The sequence below is a fragment of the Eublepharis macularius genome, chromosome 6 (genome assembly GCF_028583425.1).
Source record: "Eublepharis macularius isolate TG4126 chromosome 6, MPM_Emac_v1.0, whole genome shotgun sequence".
NCBI classification, from domain to species: Eukaryota; Metazoa; Chordata; class Lepidosauria; order Squamata; family Eublepharidae; genus Eublepharis; species Eublepharis macularius.
Window position 1 is genome coordinate 91,739,410 of NC_072795.1, and position 22,065 is coordinate 91,761,474.

The following is a 22,065-nucleotide window of genomic DNA, read 5'->3' on the forward strand; positions in this document are numbered from 1 at the left end:
ATTTCATGCTGTCTACCATTCATTTAAACATTACTTTCTGTATCTGATAGTTATTAATCCAACTTTTCAATGGCTTTATTTTTGTTTTCTTATCCTGTGCTCCATCTCTTCATAACTGTTAATGAGTTTATTACAACATGATGCTGTTTGTCATAATTAGTCTTCAGAGTATAATAAATGTCAGGTCATTTGATACATACCATTAGATGCATATCATTAGATAATGGAAGTTTTGCTTTAGTTGTCCAGCAAGATATACTGTTTGAATCTGATCATGAAGCAGCTGAGTTTTCCCTCACCCATCTGGCATTTTACAGATGATTTCCTTTTTATTTTAGGACTTCTTGATGGAGACATTTATTATGTTCAAGAATCTCATTGGGAAGAATGTATATCCTTCAGACTGGGTTATAATGAACATGATGCAGAATAAGTAAGTACAAAGGAAAAGCACTGAACAACCACTGAAAGAATTATTTTATTGTTTTATTTGGAAACGGTCTTTTGCTTGAATATGTATATGCACCCATACACAGACAAAAGCAACCTGTTGTGTTTTTTTTTTAATAATACAAGCAGGTATTTGAAGAATGAGCTGTAAAAATAGTAGAACATTATACAAACAGAAGCAACAAATGTTGGTCTTTTAAAGTCAAGCAACAAGCCATGGAGACACTGGGGTTACAGTTTCTTGGGTATAGATCACAACTGTTTTAGTATACTGGGGTAGAGTATACTACAGAACTATGGGAGAAGCTTACTAGCATAGGTGTGGTGGTGTGTAGCGTTCTTTTATAAAATCTTAGGGAAAATGTATTTTGTATAAAGATAAAATTTTGTAGCTTTATACAGAATACATTTCCCCCTATAGTTTTAGAAGATCTTTTGGGTAAAGAGTACAAGAGAAATCTGTTGAAAAACAGTTGCCAGAGTTCAAGGATTGGAAGTAATGGTACTTGAGCATACACAGTAGCATGGAAACAGTCCTGTCCTGTGTTACTCCACCTGGATTTCCTTAAGTTCTTCACTTCTTTCTAGTCTTCCTGTACTATATGATTTACTTTAATTTTTGAAAATAATTGTAATTAATAATAAATAATGATTAACAGTACAGTACTTAATATGTGCTTTCACCAAGGATTGTCTGCACCTCACCTCCCCATATAGAAATATTTCAAATTCTTTATTGGTGCTAGTCTTCCAGGTTCCTAACCATTTTGTGGAATAGGAACTATATGTTCTTTTGTGTTTGAATGTACAAATACAGTCCTTGAAGCAAACATTGCAGGTAGGTGTAAGAGTCATTCATTTAATGTTTTTATTATTTGGACTGTGACCTAAAATCAGTTCTGCAGTACAAGTTGCACTAAAGTCTGCTTGTGATTAGCATCATGTCTTAGGCATTTTTTTACTGCTCAGGTTCTTAGCAAGCCTGGCAGGATCCCCAGGGATTGCCAGTCATCTTTAGTAGGGTCATAGGCATAGTTCCCCCACAAAAAGGTGAAACCTCACTGCCAGAGAAATGATCCGCCACCAGCCTCTTGTAACAGCATAAGGCTAAGAGACAAACTTGTTTCAGATATTACCTACATCAAGTTTCAGGGTTCAAATGAGAGCATTAGCTCTTAAGTCCAGAAATCCAAAAGACAAAAAAGCAAAGGTTGCTAACACAGGAATCTACTGGTTGCATAACATTCAGGAGTAGAGGTGGGCATGGACCAAGAAAACCCCATGGACCACCAGCCCGTGGTCTGTTGATTTTCACGGACCACGGACCATGAACTTTTCATGGACCAGCCCAGTTTGCGGACCAGTTCATCACTCTGTGGTCTGTCACTTCTGACAGCCCTGGCCCTGCCCCTTTCACATCTAGAAAGCCCAAACTCACAGAGAATCTTTAGAAGCCTCTCCTCTAGCCACCCGCCAGGTTTCATCAAGATTGCATTTCGGACGTCCAAGTTACAGACCCCCAAAGCGGCTGCCCCAGGAAACCTCCAGTAGATACTGGTGTCGCAAATGCCAATTGACTTGCATTGGCTAGCAGCACCAAAAAGTATCAATGAGGCAAAATCAAAAAGAAAAGGGTGGGAGAAGACCCCCCTCACTCACCACACAGACACCTTCCCAATCTGGAATTCATTCTTGCTCCTTGTAAGAATGGGATCTCTGGTTGCCAGGCAGAGCTACCTATCAAGGTTTTGAGGACTAAGATTGGCTGCAGAATGTCCACCTTTCCCTTGCAGAATGGGAGCTCTCTGCTTGGCAGGAAAAGCTGCCTATCAAGGTTTTGAGGGCTAAGACATGTTTCTATGGCTGCAGAACGTCTACCCCTCCGTTGCCTAGGGAATTAATTCTTCCTCCTTGCTCACATAGAGCCAAATGGGAGCTCTCTGGTTGGTAGGCAGAGCTGCCTATTAAAGTTTTGTGGGCTAAGATTGGTGTTGCCATGGCTGCAGAACGTTGACCCCTCTGTTGCCTAGGGAATTAATTCTTCCTCCTTGCTCACATAGAGCAGAATGGGAGCTGTCTGCTTGGCAGGCAGAGCTGCCTCTTTTCAAGACTCTTTTCAAGACCAGCCACCTGCAGCTTGCCTAAAGTCTTAGCCAATCAAAAGGGCCAAAACGCTCTAATGACAAGCCCAGCCATAGCCTATCCTCACAGGTAAGGTGGGGGGGAACTCATCACCCCACCCCCATTATGCTGTGTACTAACAAGCCAGGAGACCAGTGTCAACCTCCATCAAGCTTTGTCCTTGGAAGATGTTTCAGGTTTGCGCCTGTGGCTCCAGGCTCCTAACCTGGCTTGAACAGACTCTGCTGACCAACCTTAGTCTCCCAAAAGAAAAACAAAATGTTAAAAAGATGTTTAAACTAAAAAAGAAATGAATTGGGTAAATGAGTTTCTTTGCATTTACATTTGCTGTAGACTTCTGCTATGGTAAAGTATTTGAACTATATGACTTGGCAGAGAAGATGCATAAGCTTTTCACAAATTAGTTTTATTATGGCAGTCAAACTCAATTAAAATGAAAGCAGACATCTTTGAATTGTATGTTCAGTTCTTATGGGCAGGCATCTTCTTGTGATACCATTACTTTTAAAATGACATCATCTTAAAATTAGCTGATATATTTGATAAATAGAGGTGGGCATGAACCGAATTATGAACCAAAGTTCGGCACAAACCAGGCTGGTTTGACGTTTGTGAACAAGTGATTTGTGGGACCCCCTTTTCACAAACCACCACAACTTATTCGGTTGGTTCATTCGGCTCGTAATCGGTTTGTGAAGCCAGACAGCCTGGCACCGATGTGTTAATTCCCTAGACAATGGAGAGGGTGAATGTCTGCAAACCTTCTAAAGCTATGGAAACACTAATCTTAGCCTTCAAAACCTTAATAGGCAGCTCTGCCTGCCAGCCAGAGAGCTCCCATTCTGCTTTATGCGAGCAAGGAGCAAGAATTAATTCCCTAGGCAACTGAGGGGATGGACGTCCTGAAGCCCTGGGAACACCAATCCTAGCCCTCAAAACCTTGATAGGCAGCACTGCCTGCCAACCAGAGAGCTTATATTCTGCTCTATGGAGAGTAATGAGTATAATAACCAGCTCTCAGCCTCGTGATTCCGCTTTCCAACAGGCAGAGAGACAGGGAAGAGCTGCTGTTGGGAGTTGGAGTGGGGGAGGGAGTTGGAGTGGGGGAGGATATTTGAGCGTTTTGTTAGAGTTGATGGTTTGCTGCTTAAAAAGAGAGTGATAAACAGTCTCTTTCTTATTTAGAGCACCTTTCCTGGCTGGAAAGGTGTTTTGTGTGGTGGGTGAGGGGCCCTTTCCCCCACCCCAGTCCCAGGACTACCGCTAGGCTCTGGGGCCAAGCTTCCTCGTCTGAGGGCTCACAGGATTCTTGTATTTTGTTTCCTATTCACTTTTCTTAGTTTGAGCACCTTTCCCGGCTGGGAAGGTGTTTTATGTGGTGGGTGAGGGGCCTTTTTCCCCACCCCAGTCCCAGGCCTCCTGCTAGGCTCTGGGGACAAGCTTAGTGGCTTCCTCAGCTGAGGGCTCTTCTTATTAGCTCCATGAGGGTTAGAATGAGGGGCAAGGGTGGTTGTGGGGGGAAGAAGTTCCAAGCTCATCTTGCTGGCCCACTGGTGCCCAGCAAAAGAGTCTCTTTTTCAAGATCCACTTGTGGGAATGGAGGAGGCAGAAGAGTTGTCAATGTTGCCAGAGGAAGAGTAGCTGCTAAGACTTTTTGAAGAGGAGTAGGGATCTCAGGGTGCAACGGGGGGTCTTGGAGAAACATGCAACTCCTCCACATCCCAACCTCTTAGGGCTGCCCCTGCTTGCAGTCTATCCCTCGCTGCGTCCTCCTGGCCCAGTCACACCCATCCTGGTCCCCGTTTCAGCCATGCAGTTTGGCAGCACTTCACAATCCTCCCCAACGACCCCTGTGTGGCGCGTTGCTGGCACTGTGATGTCCTAGTGTGTAGGGGCTTGGACCCCAAGCACCTGTTGTCCAGTGTCCTCCACAGGCATCTACAGAGGCACCACCCAAGTTTCTGGCCTCTGGAGCAAGGAGAACCATCCAGTGGGGGGACGAAGACGGGGCAAGTTCGTGAAAATTCGTGGTTTGCGGTTCGTGAAACGTGATGAACCACAAATTGCATTGTTCATTTTTTTCAGGTTCCTGCCAACCTCTATTGATCAATGTAGCTTTGGCTATGTTCTTCCATGTAGTGATACATGCTAGAGTAGCCCTTTCATGTGAAGCGACCCTTAAATCCTATTAAAATGTATGAAGTTTATTTTTATGTAACTATGCATAGGATTGTAAGCTTCAGCAATGAATTTGGAGGTTATTTATAAATCTATCTACTTTGGCTTTTACTCTACAGCTATAAATGCAAATGGGGAGAGAAAGCAGGATGATATAGCCTGATCTCATCAGATCTTGGAAGCTAAGCAGGGTCAGTACTTGGATGGGTGACCCCCAAGGAAGACTCTGTAGAGGAAGGCAATGGCAATCCACCTCTGCTTCCCTTTTGCCTTGACACCCCCTTGCTGGGGTCGCCATAAGTCATTTGCAACTTGACAGTACATATGCACACACACAAATGCAAATGACAGTGAACATTTTCACAGCATTTTCAGTTGTTACCCTGCAATAGTTTATAAAGACCTCAACATCTTCTGCTTATAGCGTTCTGCCTGTTTTAAGAGACTTTGTGTGTTCATCTTCACTAATGAAAGTGACAGGTGCAGTTTTTAGTTTAATAAAATGAGCACAACACAAAACTCTTGTGGATGAATATCATCCTTCTGGCATAGATGGGCATACTACACGTTCCATTCAAGGATTGTTTTCATGGCTCTTTTGACAAGGGTGTGACAAGTGTATTTCTGTGTTTTTCAAAGTAATGATCTTGTCAGTCCCATGTTGTGCTCTTGTTGGGAACTTGTTAATGTGTAATATAAGATCTTTACCCCCCCTAGATGTCATTAACAATAAAGGAAGAAAAATGAATTCTACTTTCTGCAGAAAGCAGTGTCTCATACTTTGTTCATATTAATGTGCTTTCTGCCATTGTGAATGCATTTCGTTATTTTTACGTTGGACTATAACAATGCATTCTGGTTATATATCATTGATTGAAAGATTTCGCAGCAACTTAAGCCCAGTACAGATAACATACTGCGGTGGGAGGAAAAGCAGGCATGAGCTCACTGGCTCCACGCAATTGCCTGTTTGTCTGCAGAGTGTGACTGTGTGGAGGAAGTAGTCACTTGCACAACCCCTCCCTGAGATTAGCAGCATTCTGAATGTATTGTCACTGATTACAGGGAGAGGCTATATGCTCAGCACTTCCTCTGTGTAGTTGCAGTAGAAGTTATGAATTTAATCATATGTGCACTAGTTATAGGCATGTATTTTGGTGAACTTTGTATGACCTTTAACATAGTTATCAGGTTGTGGAAAAACACAGATGTTCTTTTATCTCTGACAACCAATTAAAAGTAGTGGGAATAAAGGTAGATAAATGATTCTTTAACAGCTAAAAAGACTAGGTGTAATCTGTTCATCTAGTTTTTTTAACATTTTAAAAATATTTATAGAGTCTTATCTATGCGGATATTATTATTATTAGTAGTAGTAGTAGTAGTAGTAGTAGTAGTAGTAGTAGTAGTAGTAGTAGTATTTACTCAATTTCTAGTCCTCCCTCCCCACAAGCGGGCTCGGAGTGGGTTATAACAATATAGCGATACAAAATAAACCCTTTAAATACATAAAAAAGCATCAGAAATTGGCTTAGCAAAATATCACATGACTGAAAATATGAAAAATCAGCTCAATCTAAAACCAGTTACATTTTTGTATTATTACCACATGTAGAAGATCTTAGAAATGTCTTTATAGATCGCACATGTCACTTAGTATAAAAGGATGTCACCAAGTATTATCTGATTTTAAATCCTTTATAGTTCTAATTGACACATGTTAAGAGATTTACTATGTATTGCATGCTTATGTTCATCACTTGCTGGATTCATTTTTATATGCCTTTATATTTCAGTATATTGCTTAATTAAAAAGACTTGGTTTTATTTCAGTAAACAATAAATATATAAACTAAAGAAAGACCCTGTGTACTTTGATGGCAAAGATTTAAATGAGAAGAACTCACATAAATAATTGGTACTGAGAATCAGGTTCTCTAAAGAGCAACTTCTGTTTTCAGATCTTCTCTGAAGCTCTGAGTCTATCCAGATTTGGGGGATATAAGTCTCCTAACTAAACAGCTTAGACATTCCAATGAGGTATGGATAAATCAGTCTATTACATATCACACTCTGCAGATAACCAGGCAATCATGCTGTGACAAGGGTAACGTCAGTGCGCTTGTAACCATTCTCCTTCCCTGTGGGATGAGTAATTGATTGGGGGGGGGGGCATGATCTGTACTGGACTCTGGTGAAGAATCAATGGCATGGGGAGAGACCTGCTGCTGACTAGAGCGTTTATATTTGTGGATCATGTAATACAAGTTTATGTGTGTACCGCTTAGTTTAGATCAAAGGTCTAGTGGACGTTTGTCTTTGAATCTTTAAGTTAAATTTTGGTACACCTTTGTACAGCTTCATTGCAGATGTTTTGTCAGAGTGTTAAAAGTGCTGGCAGTGTTCCTGAACCACCAGTCAAGAAAAAGAAGCACAATCAGGTCTAACTTCATAGTGTGATGCATTTTTATATATTTAATGGAAATCTGTTGATAGGAGAGTCTAAATTAGTAATATATCCCACATGGAACTGTGCATGCGCAGGCCTGCCGATTTTGGAGATTTCCATAGCTCAAGATCACTAGGAGGTGCTCTCGCCTCTCAGCACGCATACGCGGCTGCTTTCCCGCTGAAAACAGCTCCTAAGAGGTGGAGCACCCCCAACATACCCTCAGTTTCTCTTTTGCCGCTGATGGTAGAGGTTTCCAGCTCTTCTGATCATCGTGATGTCAGAAACAACCTTATTCAAGCGTTGCGTTTCCTGTGAAAGGAAAATGACAAGGTCAGATGGCCATTACAGTTGTTTGTACTGTTTGGGTGAGACTCACAACACCCAAACCTGTAAACACTGCTGTGCCTTTAGTTCTAAGGCCAGAGCAGAATGGGCGGGTCAACTGCAAGTCTCCCTCTGGAAGCGTGCTATGGCAGCCACAGACTTATTTCAAACTACAAATTTTAAATGCTTTGGCTTTTTAAATTCTCCAAGCACCATGTCTTTTTGCCCAGTAATGAATAAGCGTGCGCACACATGCACTTGCGCACTCTCTCTCTCTCTCTCTCTCTCTCTCTCTCTCTCTCTCACACACACACACACACACACACACACACACACACACACACACACACACACACACACACACACACACACACACACACACACACTGCTTGCATTTTAAAAAAAATTCTGTACCTCTTTTCCCCTAGGGGCTCCCTGATTCTTTTATATCTAACTTCTAGTGATGCGTTTTATCATACTGCTTTACTGCCTACAATAGAACAATTTAGTATTACACATGAGAGAAAAGTTGTCTTGATTTTCTGTTCTGTGAAAGTAATGTCAGTTAATACTCAGCTTTCTGTGCATATGACTTCTTTCTACACAATGCTTGTAAAATCTAATTAACATCACCTGGGGTAAATAATTTATTCATCAAGGATTTACTTTATAGGATATAATTGATTTCTGCTAGATTTTTGTCACTGGCTGATTGCTACCAATATTCTCAAGAAATGTTCATTTGGTGGTTGACCAAATAAAGCAAAACATTTATCATCATGATTAAAAGGAGAAATCTGCCAATACACTCTTGGATGAAGTCCTCTACATAATCATCCAGAACTTTTTGTCTTAATCCATTGTGCACTCTTAACTTTCTTGTTTTCCCTTGGTAGTGTGTTGAAGAGCTGATCAAGGATTTTCCAGGTCCAAATACAACAGCATATGTTATCATTGCTCTTTCATTTTATTAAAGTAACAACTACAGTTATTTATTATTTTATTTTATGTATTTATAGCCCTCCCCTTTTCACAACTGGGACCTAAGACTGGTAACAAAAGATAAAAATAAAATATTCACAAACAAAACTTACAGGGCACAATAACTAAAAGAACAAAAAAGCAGAACTATGTATGTTCAAAAAGTTCTCTTGGAAGAGTTAAGTTTTATAGCTCCCTTTGATATGGCCATGGATGGGGCTTCCTCAGTTCTTTGAGGAGACTGTTCCATAAAACAGGACATTCACCACATGAATGGGTGTCAGCTGACCACTAGGGTGGAAGCACAGCCAAAAGGTGTTGCTATGGCAAACATAGTCCTCCTCTCACAACTAAAATATAACTCATTAATTTCTCTGAAGTATTGGTATTCAAAGTCCGTGCTGAAGTCCTGTAAACATTGGGGGAACAAAACTGCAAAGCACATGGCACCTGCATGCAACTGAAGGATGCCAAGGAAATGTTTTATTGGCACTATGGAAAAAGAAAATAATGCACATAAGGCAGGATTGTTTTTAATGCAGCTGCTGCCCCATTACCCCTTTACCAGGCTGTTTCCCATTACAGTGTACACCTGCTGACACTTGTCTTCTTCAGCGTCTGTTGTTGTTGTGTCCCCAGGACATAAACACAAATTCATGGGGCAGAGGGCTAGAATGGTTTCCTTCATGTGGGAAGTATGTGAGAAAATCCTGTAGTTTGTAATTCATTCATAGGAAAAGCAATAAATAAACAGGTATTACCAGTTATACAATGCATCTTTTTTGCTTTGGCCCCAGATCTTAGTTAAAGCCATCTAAACATGCTGCATAGAATTCAGATATTTTAAAAATGGGGGCCCCAATTCTCTATGTAGGCATAGTACTTATTAGTAGAAGGATCCTCATAGGGCTTAATAGAGATCTGTTTTCCTTTCCCAGTCCATGTGCACCTGAGAAGTATGAGGAATGCAATTCTCTGTGCAGCATATCTGCATTTACCCAACCTCTTTACTAAGACAAGTGATGTGTATAATTAATTATGTATAAAGGAAGAGCTGGGTTAATATAGAGAGTGTGTGCATAGACATCACATTTCTCAAATTGCTGTAGTGCACAGCTTGTGCACATACACACTAATAGTAGGGTTCTGTGCCAGGGCTTTGTGGGTTTCCTGCTGTGTAAAAGGAAGAATAGTACCATTTCATACTAGATGTCTGTCTGTAGAATAAATTCTCTTCTGAACTGGCTGAACAATCCCTTGACCTTTTCAAGACCTTTTGCAGATTTCTTCCTACGATTGTATCTGTCATGTTAACATTCTAAACAGAATACAGAAATTATGTTTTTAAATCTTATTTCTCCAAACTCTTAGGTACATGTCACAGGAAAAAAATATCTTGACAGAATGTTCCTTTCTGTTGTGAATGGAGTTACATGACAAGAGCAAAAAGCTCATATTCTAGAATTTTATCTATGACAGTTGAGATTGAGGCATTTTCTGCTTGACATTACTATTATTGATAATGGCATTGAACGAGTGTTTAGGGACTTGCAGTGAAATCCTAAGTGGAGTTGCTTCAGTCTAAGCCCTTTGAAATCAATGGGCTTAGAATGGAGTAACTCTGCTTAGGATTTCACTGTTGGTATCTAGTAGCACATGGGCTATAATGAATCTTTTTTTAAGCCCTCTATTTCCTAGAACTTTGAGTTATCATAGAAACTCTGTATCAATGAAATTGAATTTGCTGGAGGTACTGTTATAGAGATGGGATTCTAAAGCAGATTTAACTACCATTTCTTTCATTGTAGGCTTTCTTAGCTTCCAAATTAATTACCGTAAATACATAGTAGAATGAAAGTAAAATACGGTGTATGTTAGGTGTCATTTTAAATCATGTTAAATATGGTATATGTTAGGAGTCATGTTAAATCATGGAGTATGGAATCGATGGGTTTTGAAATCTTTCTTTTTGAAGGAATGCAGAAGAGCTATGAGGCAATGGTTCGTTGGATTCTTTCTTTTCTATATTATTTAATTAGTAAACATTTTGTTTCATTCCACCTTTCATCATTTCAGCAATACAGCTATTTTGCTCCTGTGGGGGTTGGACTTCTTTGCTTTGACTGAGATTAATCCTGCAGCTATTAGTTTATCATATACTCATTGTGTCTTTAGTCTTTTTGGCACTTGAGTGGCTTCTAGAGTTTGATTAGCTGGAACGGAGAGAGAAAGCAGCAGTAGAAGAAAAGAGATTCAAGGAAGATATTTTATGGGTTGGAAGAAAGGATAGGACAAATGTGATAACTAAAACTTAATTTGTGCCTTATAGTAAAAATGTAGAATATCATGGTCAGAGGAAATCAGCAAATTACTCATGTATGTTCATTGGAAATGGGTTTATTTGTATCTTTGAGTGCTGGTTATCTTACCACAGTGGTTTTCAAGCTTTCTGCCTTCAGGGAGTTGTTTCTTGTGATTTTTGTTGTCAATGAACTCATTATATGTTGTAGAAAATTCTGGTGCATGTGCTAGAATGCACATTCAGCTCATGTGACGAGCTCACTAGGGCTATTGGACATTATCATTGCCCTACATGAACCAAAGCACTCCCACGTCTATGAATTTCTGACGAGATAAGTAAAAAGGCACCCATTGTTTTTTTTCCAGGAAGCTTGTCTGATCGGCAAACTTGTGTTAAGCTTCTGTTAAGCAAGGAAGCCTTAGGGCTTTCCAGAACAGAGTTTGAAAATTCAGTCAAGATTGTATTAGTTGCGGGTTGAATTGGAGGTTGAAATTAAATAAGTAATGATTGAATGTTACCTTTAAAGAATTATTAGGTTAAAATGGATGACTAAAAATATGCTTAGCTGGGAGAACAATTTGCTAGCACTTTCATGTTTCTAGAACTTGAAAAAGCCAAGGGAAACCACTGACTTAAATAAAATCAATTCTACCCAATCTGATAGGTTTGTGCTTCCATAAAGAATTAACCAGCAAGGTGATCACCAATGAACCTTGGAAATATGTGAGTTTGTTAGCAAGTGATATAAAATATATTCCATTAATTACATCCTCTGAAACATCAGAACTGTAAAGAAAATTCATAAAATTAAGTCATTATTTGGTGCAGTGAGCATGCCATACAAGTACTTGCTTTCTTATATCTTTTGTGAAATCAGTGGGCTTAGACTGGAGTAACTCTGCTTAGGATTTCACTGTTAGAGTACTGTATATGTGATACAAATGTATAGCGTACAACAATTTTATGCAAGGGTATGATATAATCAGTATTATTATGACTAGTAAAGAGAAGTTGGTATGGCATTGTAAAAGACAAAATATTTTTATTCTTTAACAAGTTAGTGAGCATTTATCGCAAATACATTTAATACCTTCCTAAAAGGAAGTTGCAGCTGGAACTTGGGGCTCAAGGACATGCTGATCTGCTCAAAAATGCTTCCTAATACCTAACTTAGGAAAGGACATCATAGTGAAGTTCAAAAAAATCTGCATAGTGAGGACATATACAGATAAGGGGATTCCCCCCCCCCCTACATCTCCCTTTTGAAATAAAATTTTCCCCCATTAGAAATTAAAGGGAGATTTTCTGTACAGCAAATTAAGGAGAACGTCACTCTGCAGTTCCAAATTAATTCTTTGAGAGATAACTATTGCCCCTTCTTTCCCCCCCCCATCACTTGGATCCTGCCTCCTGGCACCCCACTACTCTCCTTGTCATGTGGCCACAGGCCACCCTTCTTCGTGGCTGCTTTGAGCAAGGGCAGTATCGCCATGGTGTGTCATGTGATGGTGGTGCACTCTTCTGGCTCACTGGACCGCAGACGCCACTCACCCTCTAACAGTGTCTGGTAGAGCCTAGAGGCCAGCACAAGGTCCTAGAGCTTGCATCAGTCGATGTAGTGCCACAGTGCAGCAAGAACAGGGCACTTACTTGCAGTCTCAGCCATGGGTAATGCTCCAAGCACATGGGCGATTCCAGCACCTCTTGTAGCCTAAGTGTCAGCTCTGGCTGTCCATCATTGGGCTCCCCAAGAGCTCCATGCTCAGAGAAAGGCATCCAACAGAACTATCACAACAGTCCAGACCAAGAGTGTTGGCTGCTGCCAGCGGCACTGGAGCCACTGATGCCTGCTGCTTCATTTCAGGCCACAGGCAGCAAGTAAGAGCCCTGTGTGCCCATCTCCCCACTCGCCCCAGCCTTGGCTGTGTTCACAGCTAGGGAAGCTGCGTTGGCCATGCCAGTAATGGGTAAAAGTATAATGGCTCCAGTGTCTCAGGCATGCGGTGAAGAAGATGGATATTGGCAGGCCAGCAGAGGATTGTGTGTACGCAAGGGCAGACAAAAGCCCCTCTGTTTTGGGATCTTTAAACCCCCAACCTTTTTGTAAAGTTTGAGATTTTTCTGCAATCCTTAGTTCTGTTCCCTAGTGGCCCCCATCTTCGGGTTTAAGTATCCGCATTTCGGAGCCACTTGGGAATTAGACATAATGAAAGCAAATCTATACAGGTATGAGGGATACATATGCTGTTAGAGCAACTGAAATGCAAACTCTTAGAGGAAGTGAGCGAAGATCAACTTGAATGAATTAATGGAACATTTCTGTAGGCAATTGCAAAAACAATCCAAAACAGTTATGCTACAGTTTTTTTTAAAGTTCTTTTTCTGAGTTAAAGTGGGTGGCACACTTCAATGTTCCACCCTAAAAGTTTTTCACTACTAGAGGGTGAAAACATATTTTAGTATTTTAAGTGGGTAGCCATGTTGGTCTACAGTGGAACAGCAGAATTTGAGTCCAGTGGCACCTTAGAGACCCACAAGATTTTGAAAGAAAAGCTTTCAAGAATCAGCCCTCCCTTCTTCAGCTAGGAGTAAGAATGGAGAACTCTGAGCCTTTATATCCTAGCCAGAAGGTGGAAGAGATGTTACAAGGAAGGGCATCAGGATGCAAAGGTACAATGCAGCTTGATTAGATGGGAGGGGTGTAGCAAAGAAGGATGTCAGAATGTAAAACTACAGTGCTACAATGCAGTTTGATTAAAGTAGAAATTAGCAGCTGTAGTGAGATAAGAATCCTGTTTCTATTCAACAAATCTATTGTTCTGAATTTGTGAATGAACCCCATTTCAGCAGTCTCATGTCCTCTCCCCTTGAAGTTTTTCTGTTTGATGACAGCCTCTTTTAGGTCAGCAATGGAATGTCCTGGAAGATTTTAGTATTTGATTCTGCTTGAGTGTTATCAGCTGTGGAATGAAATCATGGGCTTGCATGCCAGGATAGGTCATTGGCTTGAGAACTGAACTTAAAAGTCATGTGGTTTGTGGGGGGGAAGAGCAGCTGCTGTTAGACCTGTAAGTTCACAAGAAAAAGGCATGCATTGTGTATATTCCCTAGTCAACCTAACTCTACCTCTTTCCCACCCGAGTCATTGTAATGGAGAAAGCATATGATCCAATCCAACCAGGGATTGGATCCTGTGACATCCCTCTGCTAATGAATCTTCCCCTGGAGGGGGTCTCCCACCAGAGGAAAAGCTCTGTAAGTTCTCACCCCCAATCAGATTCTCTTCTTTGGACTGTTAACTTCATTTGATATCTTTGATTCATAATCTGGTAACAGTGCTTTCCGATGAATTGTTCACAAAGTTTCTTTTTTTAATTATACTTTAACAAATGAAAACTCATTCTGGCCCAGTGAGAGAAGCCTAGTGATACTCTGTGATGTAGTATTAATAATCTAAGGCTCAATAGTACTGTGTCTGTCATTCCATATTAAACACTTCTGCTCAGCCATGTGCTAGGCTGTGTTTTTTTTAACTGTTTTGAAAAGCTGTCATTGTTTTCCTCCAGTGTGTACATTGGTGAAATTCAAATGTTATGTCAGAGGAAGAAAGGTTCTTCATGTTACTTCCAATGAGTTTAATAATATTTTTTTTAAAAAAGCCCTTTCAGAAATACTATTTTGAATACTGTCCTCACTGGAAAGCTGTGTATTTTATATCTGTAATATACCCAATAACTTGTTTTGTTTCAGTTAAAAACATACGGGTTGTACTATAAATCCTTTTCTTTAATTCTTTAGGTCTTTTTTTTTGGCATGTTATGCTGATTTGATTATCCTTCAGGGACTTAATTCTGAAATATTGAATTTGTGATATACTATCCACTGCAGCAGTATAAGTTATCTGTAAGAATTTTAGATCCTATGGTGGGCATGATCTCCATCATGAGGCACAAGGATTTAAATTTGATAGCATTGGGAGAAACTTCATAAGAATGGACACAACTGATTTAGGAGTCAATTTTATGTACTAAGGAAAGTTTACCAAGGTATTCCTATAGCAGGAAGCTGTTAACAATGCACAGTTCTCAATAGCCCTACAGGTTTAGCCCACTGTAGGTATGATGCTTGAAAGGTGAAGAAGGCTGCCGGATATTGTGTTACCTAGTATCCTAAATGTTAAGAAATTGAAGATTGTACATGTAGAGATAATTTCAGCAGAGGAACTGAAGAAATGTTTCAAACATATGTTTATTAGACTCATTTTTTTAAAGGGAAAGGTTTTTATTGCCCATCATTAGCTGCATATTTCGGGGGGGGGGGGGGTTGAAGGAACTCCATATCTCTAAGGAGCAAGATATAGATTGATTGGGTTTTATAACTTGGGTTGGCCAAGTCCCTGTGTGTGTTTTCTGCAATACCAGCTTGAATTCATTTGGAATGCGTGAAGCTTTAGAAGAGCTTGTTCCTTATTTAAAACAAGCCATTGAACTGCCCTTAGTCACATTTCAAGTGTTGCTATTTTTCACTCTGTCATAGCAAGTGTCAGGAGCAAGAATGTGTTGATGCATTTGTTACTTAGAAAAGCCACAGTGTGAACTAAGTAATTAAAAAGAGGCAAAAGTGTTGAATTAAAACAGACCTGCTTCAAAAAGTTTATTATGAGTTGCTTTGTACCATGTAGCAGCTATTTCTGAACAGTGGATGTGATACTTTTTTGTTGTTGTTTTCCATGGCAGTTTCACTCATATAGGTGCTGTAATTGTGCTGTTTCTTCAAAAAGATGGCAATTGGAAGCTAGAGGGAAGGAGTCTCTCAGCTGGAGCTCGTACAATGGAAGGAAACTTTTCTGTTATCCCTTTACTGTCTTCACTCCCAATAATGTAACTTTCCTTAGTAATAAATTCTTGTAAATTAAATACATGATTTAAAAAAAAAGGCTTGGACCCTATGAACAAATTCTGTTGGTACTAGATAACTTGAGAGTGCACTTCCTCTCACGCTAATGCTTTAATTTGCACAAGGACTCATTTAATAGAGGTTGTGTCCTCCATGGAAGAGGCTATCTGGCACACAGACCTTGTTATACATTCTAGGCCAAAGGCATGATATCCCCTCAGCAGCAATGAGGGAGAACTCTCACTTTTCCCCTCTCCTCAGCAGATGTAGATTGCAGCATGCCTGTTGATGTTTATAACATGGACTATTCCCAGTTCCAGTTCTCACACTTCCAACCCACAATGCCCAGGTAGGAAAGAACATTCCAGTGAGCCCTGTTCACTTCATCTTGGATGAGTTATGCTCTAGGCTGCCTAAGAGAACAAAACTACCATAATTAAGAGGGACTTTTTGGAATCTGAAATCCTTATATATGACCTCTCCCTTATTTATTTCTGATTGTAACTTAGTATTTTTTCCCTTAAGGCTAGACAAATGTGCAAACAGTCATATTCATCTCCCGTACTGTTACCTAAATAGGAGGCCTCCTTAATTTGTGGAGACACAGCGAGAGGTGGTAACTAGGAATTTCCACCTATGTATACCAGGATTGTCCCCTTAGAGAACGCTCAGATAAACAGGCAGATGTTCTGCCAGAAAGGCTTCTTTATTAACAGAGGAATAAAAGGCAATCATACAGAAAATATGGGTACCAAGACACACATACACAGAGTGCATAACTGGGCAGCCCAGTTATATGGCAAAATGTACCATGGAGCAAAGCTGACATCTCTGCCCCAAAACAATGGCTTAATGGGCTTGTCTGGAGGTAGGGTTTAATATGACTATCTGGGGTGAACTATAGGTAAAAATATTGCTTGATGACCTAGTACATATCGGACAGGAAGGCTATCAAATGTGCTGAATAGCCTGATAAGATAAATAGGAGAGAAAATGTGGAGGAAGGCACTGATAAGATTAGGCAGGGAGGTGTCTCAGGAAGCCTTGAGATCTCTGCTGCTCTCCTGGACATGGAGGGCTGTCAGTCAGTCATTCCCCCATAACTCATGGCTTGGTAACTTACCAGTCTCCAGACCAGTTGGCATCCTCTCTGCCTGGGGCAGGCAGTGTCTAGGATTTATTACAAAGGGTTTATGATATTCCATATTTGATTGCTTTTTTTCCTTTTCCTGTAGCCCAGCTTGAAGACAAATTCTTCAGAACTCAAATATTCATGTACTGCATTTTGAACACTAGTTGATCTTATTTAATTTGCTCTGCAACTTCAGCAGTAAAATAAGTTACCAGTGAGATTAAAGCATTTTTCCATGTTATAAAAATAAATAAAAAACCTAAAAGTCAAATTATTAGTAAAATAATAGCAAGTACTTGAATATTCCTTGCACATATAAGGTATTGTTTCTCCCCTACTCCAATTAATGTTAGAATTAAATGCACCGCAAGACTTTCTATGTCCACTCTTAAAAAGTAGAAGTAATTTTATTCCTTAATACTTACATGTATGAGGCCTTTAAGAAAGTAGATGGAAAACTATATCCAAAAGAAAATGAACTGCAAGATTGCCTTCTCTCAGGGCAAATCAGTGTTAATCTTCCATAGCTGTAGTACTTTGGCTAACTGCCATATTGACTGCTTTTTGCTGATCACAAGGAGTAAAAATGACTGGACAATTCAAAGGTAAAGGTGTTAGTGTTTCACATTTGTAAGCACCCAGAATATTACCAGCAAAGATAAGGAAATGAGTTTTTGGATAATGGTGTGAAAGGAAGAAAGCTGTAAACCTGCTTTAAGTCTGAAGGGTTCGAATCGGGACCAGAAAGAAAAATGACTAAATTGTCAACTGAAATTTTCTTTCTGCCTGTTACATTAGAAAGAGTCCGGTGTCCTGTGAGGAATACAGATTCTAACACACACATGGGTGAGTAGGCGTAGGACCACAATCCCAAAGTGTGAGGTAGGCTTCTCTTAGGAAGCACAAGTAACTTCTTTCCATGGCAACTCTGCCATATCTTTTTGTGCTTTTGCTAAACTATAAACTAGAATGCCAGTGAGTCTCTACCTGGGCCGTTTCCAGATGGCTTACCTGCACCCGCAATGTGGCACCACGTTGCGGGTGCAGGTAAGCCATCTGGAAACGGCCCTGGTTTGCGATCAGTAGAATACGGGCAGCATAATTTGCTTCCTTAATCATTCTTAGTTGTGATTGTTTTTGAAACTATTAAAGTGTGTGTGTGTGTGTATACATATATTCACACACACACATGTACATATGTATGTGTGTGTGTGTATATTAAAAAACACACAAGAATATATATATATATATATATATATATATATATATATATATATATATATATATATATATATATATATATATATATATAAAAATCAAGCCTAAATATCACTCTCACTAATTATTAGTTTGTCAGGAGGCAAATGAACCTACCTTTAAGTCCCTAAGTTGAGGACCTTTTTTATATATAAAAAGGTCCTCAGCTTGGGGACTTAAAGGTAGGTTCATTTGCCTCCAGACAAACTAACAATTAGTGAGAGTGATATTTAGGCTTGATTATCCATAAATCTAAAACAAACAAAAATGCTTTTCAAGGGACTCAAAGGAGGAAGGAAGGAACATCTTACTAGCAGCAGCTGAATATGATCTGGGCTGACTTTTTCTGCTCTGTTGGCAGATATTTGTTGGATGTGAAGAACCTACACTTTTGCCATAAGCAAAGGTCATGAGCTAAAGAACTCTTTGCTCTTGTAGCCTGTGGCTCACAGCCTGAGCCCTGAACTAGGACATTGGATCCAGGATCGGCCTAAGATGTGGAGTATTCTTGTGTGTTTTTTAAAATTACATTTTGTATAGTTTCATTTATTTAAATCTTATACTTAGTCCCTTTGGGTCCTCATTGGAAAGAAAGATAAGTAAAAGTACCTAAACAGAGTGATGCCATTGACTTCAGTGGACTTAAAAGGGTGTAGTTCTGCTGTTAACCACTAATTCCTAAACATCTCTTGGGACAGAAGTAGCTTGCTCAAAAGCGATAGGGTGTTGAGTTTGGTTTGGAAAACTAATATTGCTATCCTATGCAGATTTACTCCAGTCTCATCCCATTGATTATAGTAACTCTGGAGGATGATCTCTGGTTATCAGGGCGGTGGTGTTTTGTTGTGCTCTCTGAAGAGTTGTGCCTTTTCATTACTATTTTTCTTTTATTTATCTCTTTGGATCAGCTCCCATGGGCTGTTTTGTCTTGCCTCAAGATAGCTGCCTTGGCAGGCTCTAGTTTCTTCTTGTGAAGATATTCCTTTTTCCTAGCTTTTAAAAAAACCTCTTATTTTGATAAGACTTTGAGTGTGCTCTAATTGACTTGGTTTTGAGATACGAACAGCTAGGGCATAGGCAGACACAAGAGATTTTTTCCTCTGTTCTATAATTGTTGGTTATATAATATTGTGTTTTATTATTTTTATTAATTATTTACTTAATTATTATTACCTTTTGTTATTATTTTCAAGCATAACTTAGCTGGCTGGCTTGTCCGGCTGAGAAGGGCGGTATTAAACTCTCCACTCTGTTTTTATTTCTGTTTGGTTTTCTTTGTGACCATAGCTCTGTTTTTTTGGTTATCTGGGTGGCACTATTATAATATTTATGGTTTGGGGAAGGGGGTTGAGTTGGTTTTGTAGTATAATAGCATAGTACCCGAGCTTCACAAAGGTGTTTGAATAAACCAAAGTGTGTTGGTGCTGAAAACTGATGAAGTGAATTTCTAAATGTAACATTTACTGAAGAGATTTTTAAAAGGGAAAGATTGTAGTGCAATAAATAAAGTGAAAAATGCGTACAACCTTTTTTTTTCTACTGAAGGCTTCTCGGGGGCAGTAAGAGTTGATGACTGCAAGAGGTGTGAGGTGGAGTTGGACTGAGGGAGGGGTGGTATGGTGGGCACTTCAGCAGGTTCATGTGAGAGGTTCACATTGAAATGGCCCCTAGAAAGATTGTGCACCATCTCCCCACGAACATTTAAAAACTCAGTTGCCATACTGACTTTTATATAAAATCCCTTTTCAGGAGTCTTGTACTGTCTTTCTTTGACTGTCTGCAATTTCCTTTACCTGATTTTTACCTCAGAACACAGAGTTCCATAGCTGACCCATCAGGGAGGGGGAGAGTGCAAGCAGGCAGGAACCTGAAAGCCACACAGGAAAGCCAGGCCCCACAGGGAGATTGGCAACCCTAGAGGGGAAGACTGGAAGGTGTATTTTTACCTCAGGACACTTTCAATGACTCCTAATAGCAACTGTATACTCTTTAGAATGTTGGGGAGATGACCAATCAGGCTGCATATGCAAATGACCTCAGGGAAGAATGGCTGAGTTGGCAGTTGGTGGGGGAAGGGAGGAGAAGCCTGCCAGCCACACCGGAAGCTGTATCCCTATGGGAAAACACATTTTACCCCTTTTTACCTCCTTAGGGGGCGAATTCCTTCTTAGTGAGTGTCTATACAACGAAAGGAACATTCTCCCCAAATTTCAAGTTTCTAGGTCCAGGGGTTTGGGCTGGGCGTTGATGAGTCAGTCAGGACACTTTTCTTTATATATATATATATATATAGGAACTTAGCTGCCTCAGCTGGCTGAGAAAGATGCTCTATGAGTCTTCAGTTCTTCTGGACAGGGGTTTTGTTACGAAAAGAGCACATAATTGGTTATTATAATGCTCTAATGAGTCTTCAGTTCTTCTGGACAGGGGTTTTGTTAAGAAAAGAGCACATAATTGGTTATTATAATAGGGAGGAAAAGAAATCACCCTTTCAAGGAATTTTCAGTGCCCCAAAGAATACAAAGTATAATCAATGATTTCCTAGATATTAGTTCTCCTACTATCTGCTCAAATCATTGTTTACCTTTGCCATCTAATGATAAAGCTCCATTATTAGCTCATTCTGATATTATCAATGAGACTCAATATCTCTTTTTTCAGCACCTAAGTTACTGGAAATAGATTTCTCCAAAGAACAACATCTAAAGATGCATTCTAAGGACTTTGAATTTTTGGCTTTCCAAACACTGTTAATAGCTTGGACTGTGAATAAAATTTATGAGAAACTTAATCCATTACTCCAATTTATTTGTAAGCAGTCTCTGGAACCTCAGATTTTGTAATTCCAAAATGGGGAACAAGGAGATTTGTGTCCTACAAACAACCTATGGAGTCAGCCCCTTTATTAATTAAGAATAAATCTAGAGTAGCATGTGCCCCTGAATCTTCCTCAGAAAGCTATAGTCCTTAACATTTATAAATTTCATGAGCAATGGATAGACTGGTCTTCTAAAAGAAAGGCAAGAGGACACTTATTAGGACTCTCTTACGTTAACCTTAGGTTTGCTGAAAGGATATATGGCCCGATCCATCATGATCGTATTTTATTACATTTTAATCTCCTGAATTCCTTCTTTAATTTCAGCAAACCTTCAGTTTTTGCAACACTTTAGGATTTTCCTCTCTAGATATTTCAAAAATGGGTGAAATAGTAACTCTGCATAATATTGCACTGAAAATTTCATAGCCATAAAGCTAACCGAGTAGTTTTAGAAACATTTTCTCCTCTTAACCTATATCACTGGAGTTCTTTGTGGCCTAATTAGGTCATTGTAAAATTTTGCACATTCTGGAAAGGACATGATGAATCAGGCCGTTTAGGAAACATAACTCTAATGATGACACTGCACTGGAATATTGGAATACAGTGTATTGAAGTATTGTAAGAGCTAGTGTGGTGTAGTGGTTGGAATGTTGGATTGACAGATTTGGGCTTACATCCCCACCCTCCCATGAAGGTCGCTTGATAATCTTGGGCCAGTTACTCTCTGTCAGTCTGACAAAGTTGTTGTAAGGATAAAATGGGAAATGGATCACTTCGGTTTTTTGCCCTGAGCACTTTGGAGAAGGGGTAGGATAAAATACAGGTAGATTATAGTAGTTGGTGTGTGCATGTGCGTGTGTGTACACTAAAACTATGAAATAATTGTCTGTAGTCTTGCTTGAAAGTAAACTCTCATTACCATCTGGTCAGAAGGATGATTTTTCTGTGTTAGCTGCCATTTTTTTTGTTAACAGCTCCACTGGATATTAAATTCTGAAAATGGAGCTATTGAAACACTTGTGAAGAGTAGGAAGGCCTCATCCAGGCACTGTGGAAAGGTAGCCATATAAATTCTGCCTTAGGTATGTGCTGTGTCTGTTAATATCAAATTCCTTCTTGATAGCTAA

General features: G+C 39.7%; 1 protein-coding gene across 1 annotated transcript in view; it reads left to right on the forward strand.

Moving 5' to 3' along the window:
• DOCK1 (dedicator of cytokinesis 1) overlaps nucleotides 1-22,065 on the forward strand; it is a 602,286-nt gene that overhangs the window by 338,191 nt on the left and 242,030 nt on the right. The window contains exon 29 of the mRNA XM_054984271.1: nucleotides 339-433. Coding sequence (XP_054840246.1) covers nucleotides 339-433 — 95 coding nt within the window. The remainder of the gene's footprint in view (nucleotides 1-338; nucleotides 434-22,065) is intronic.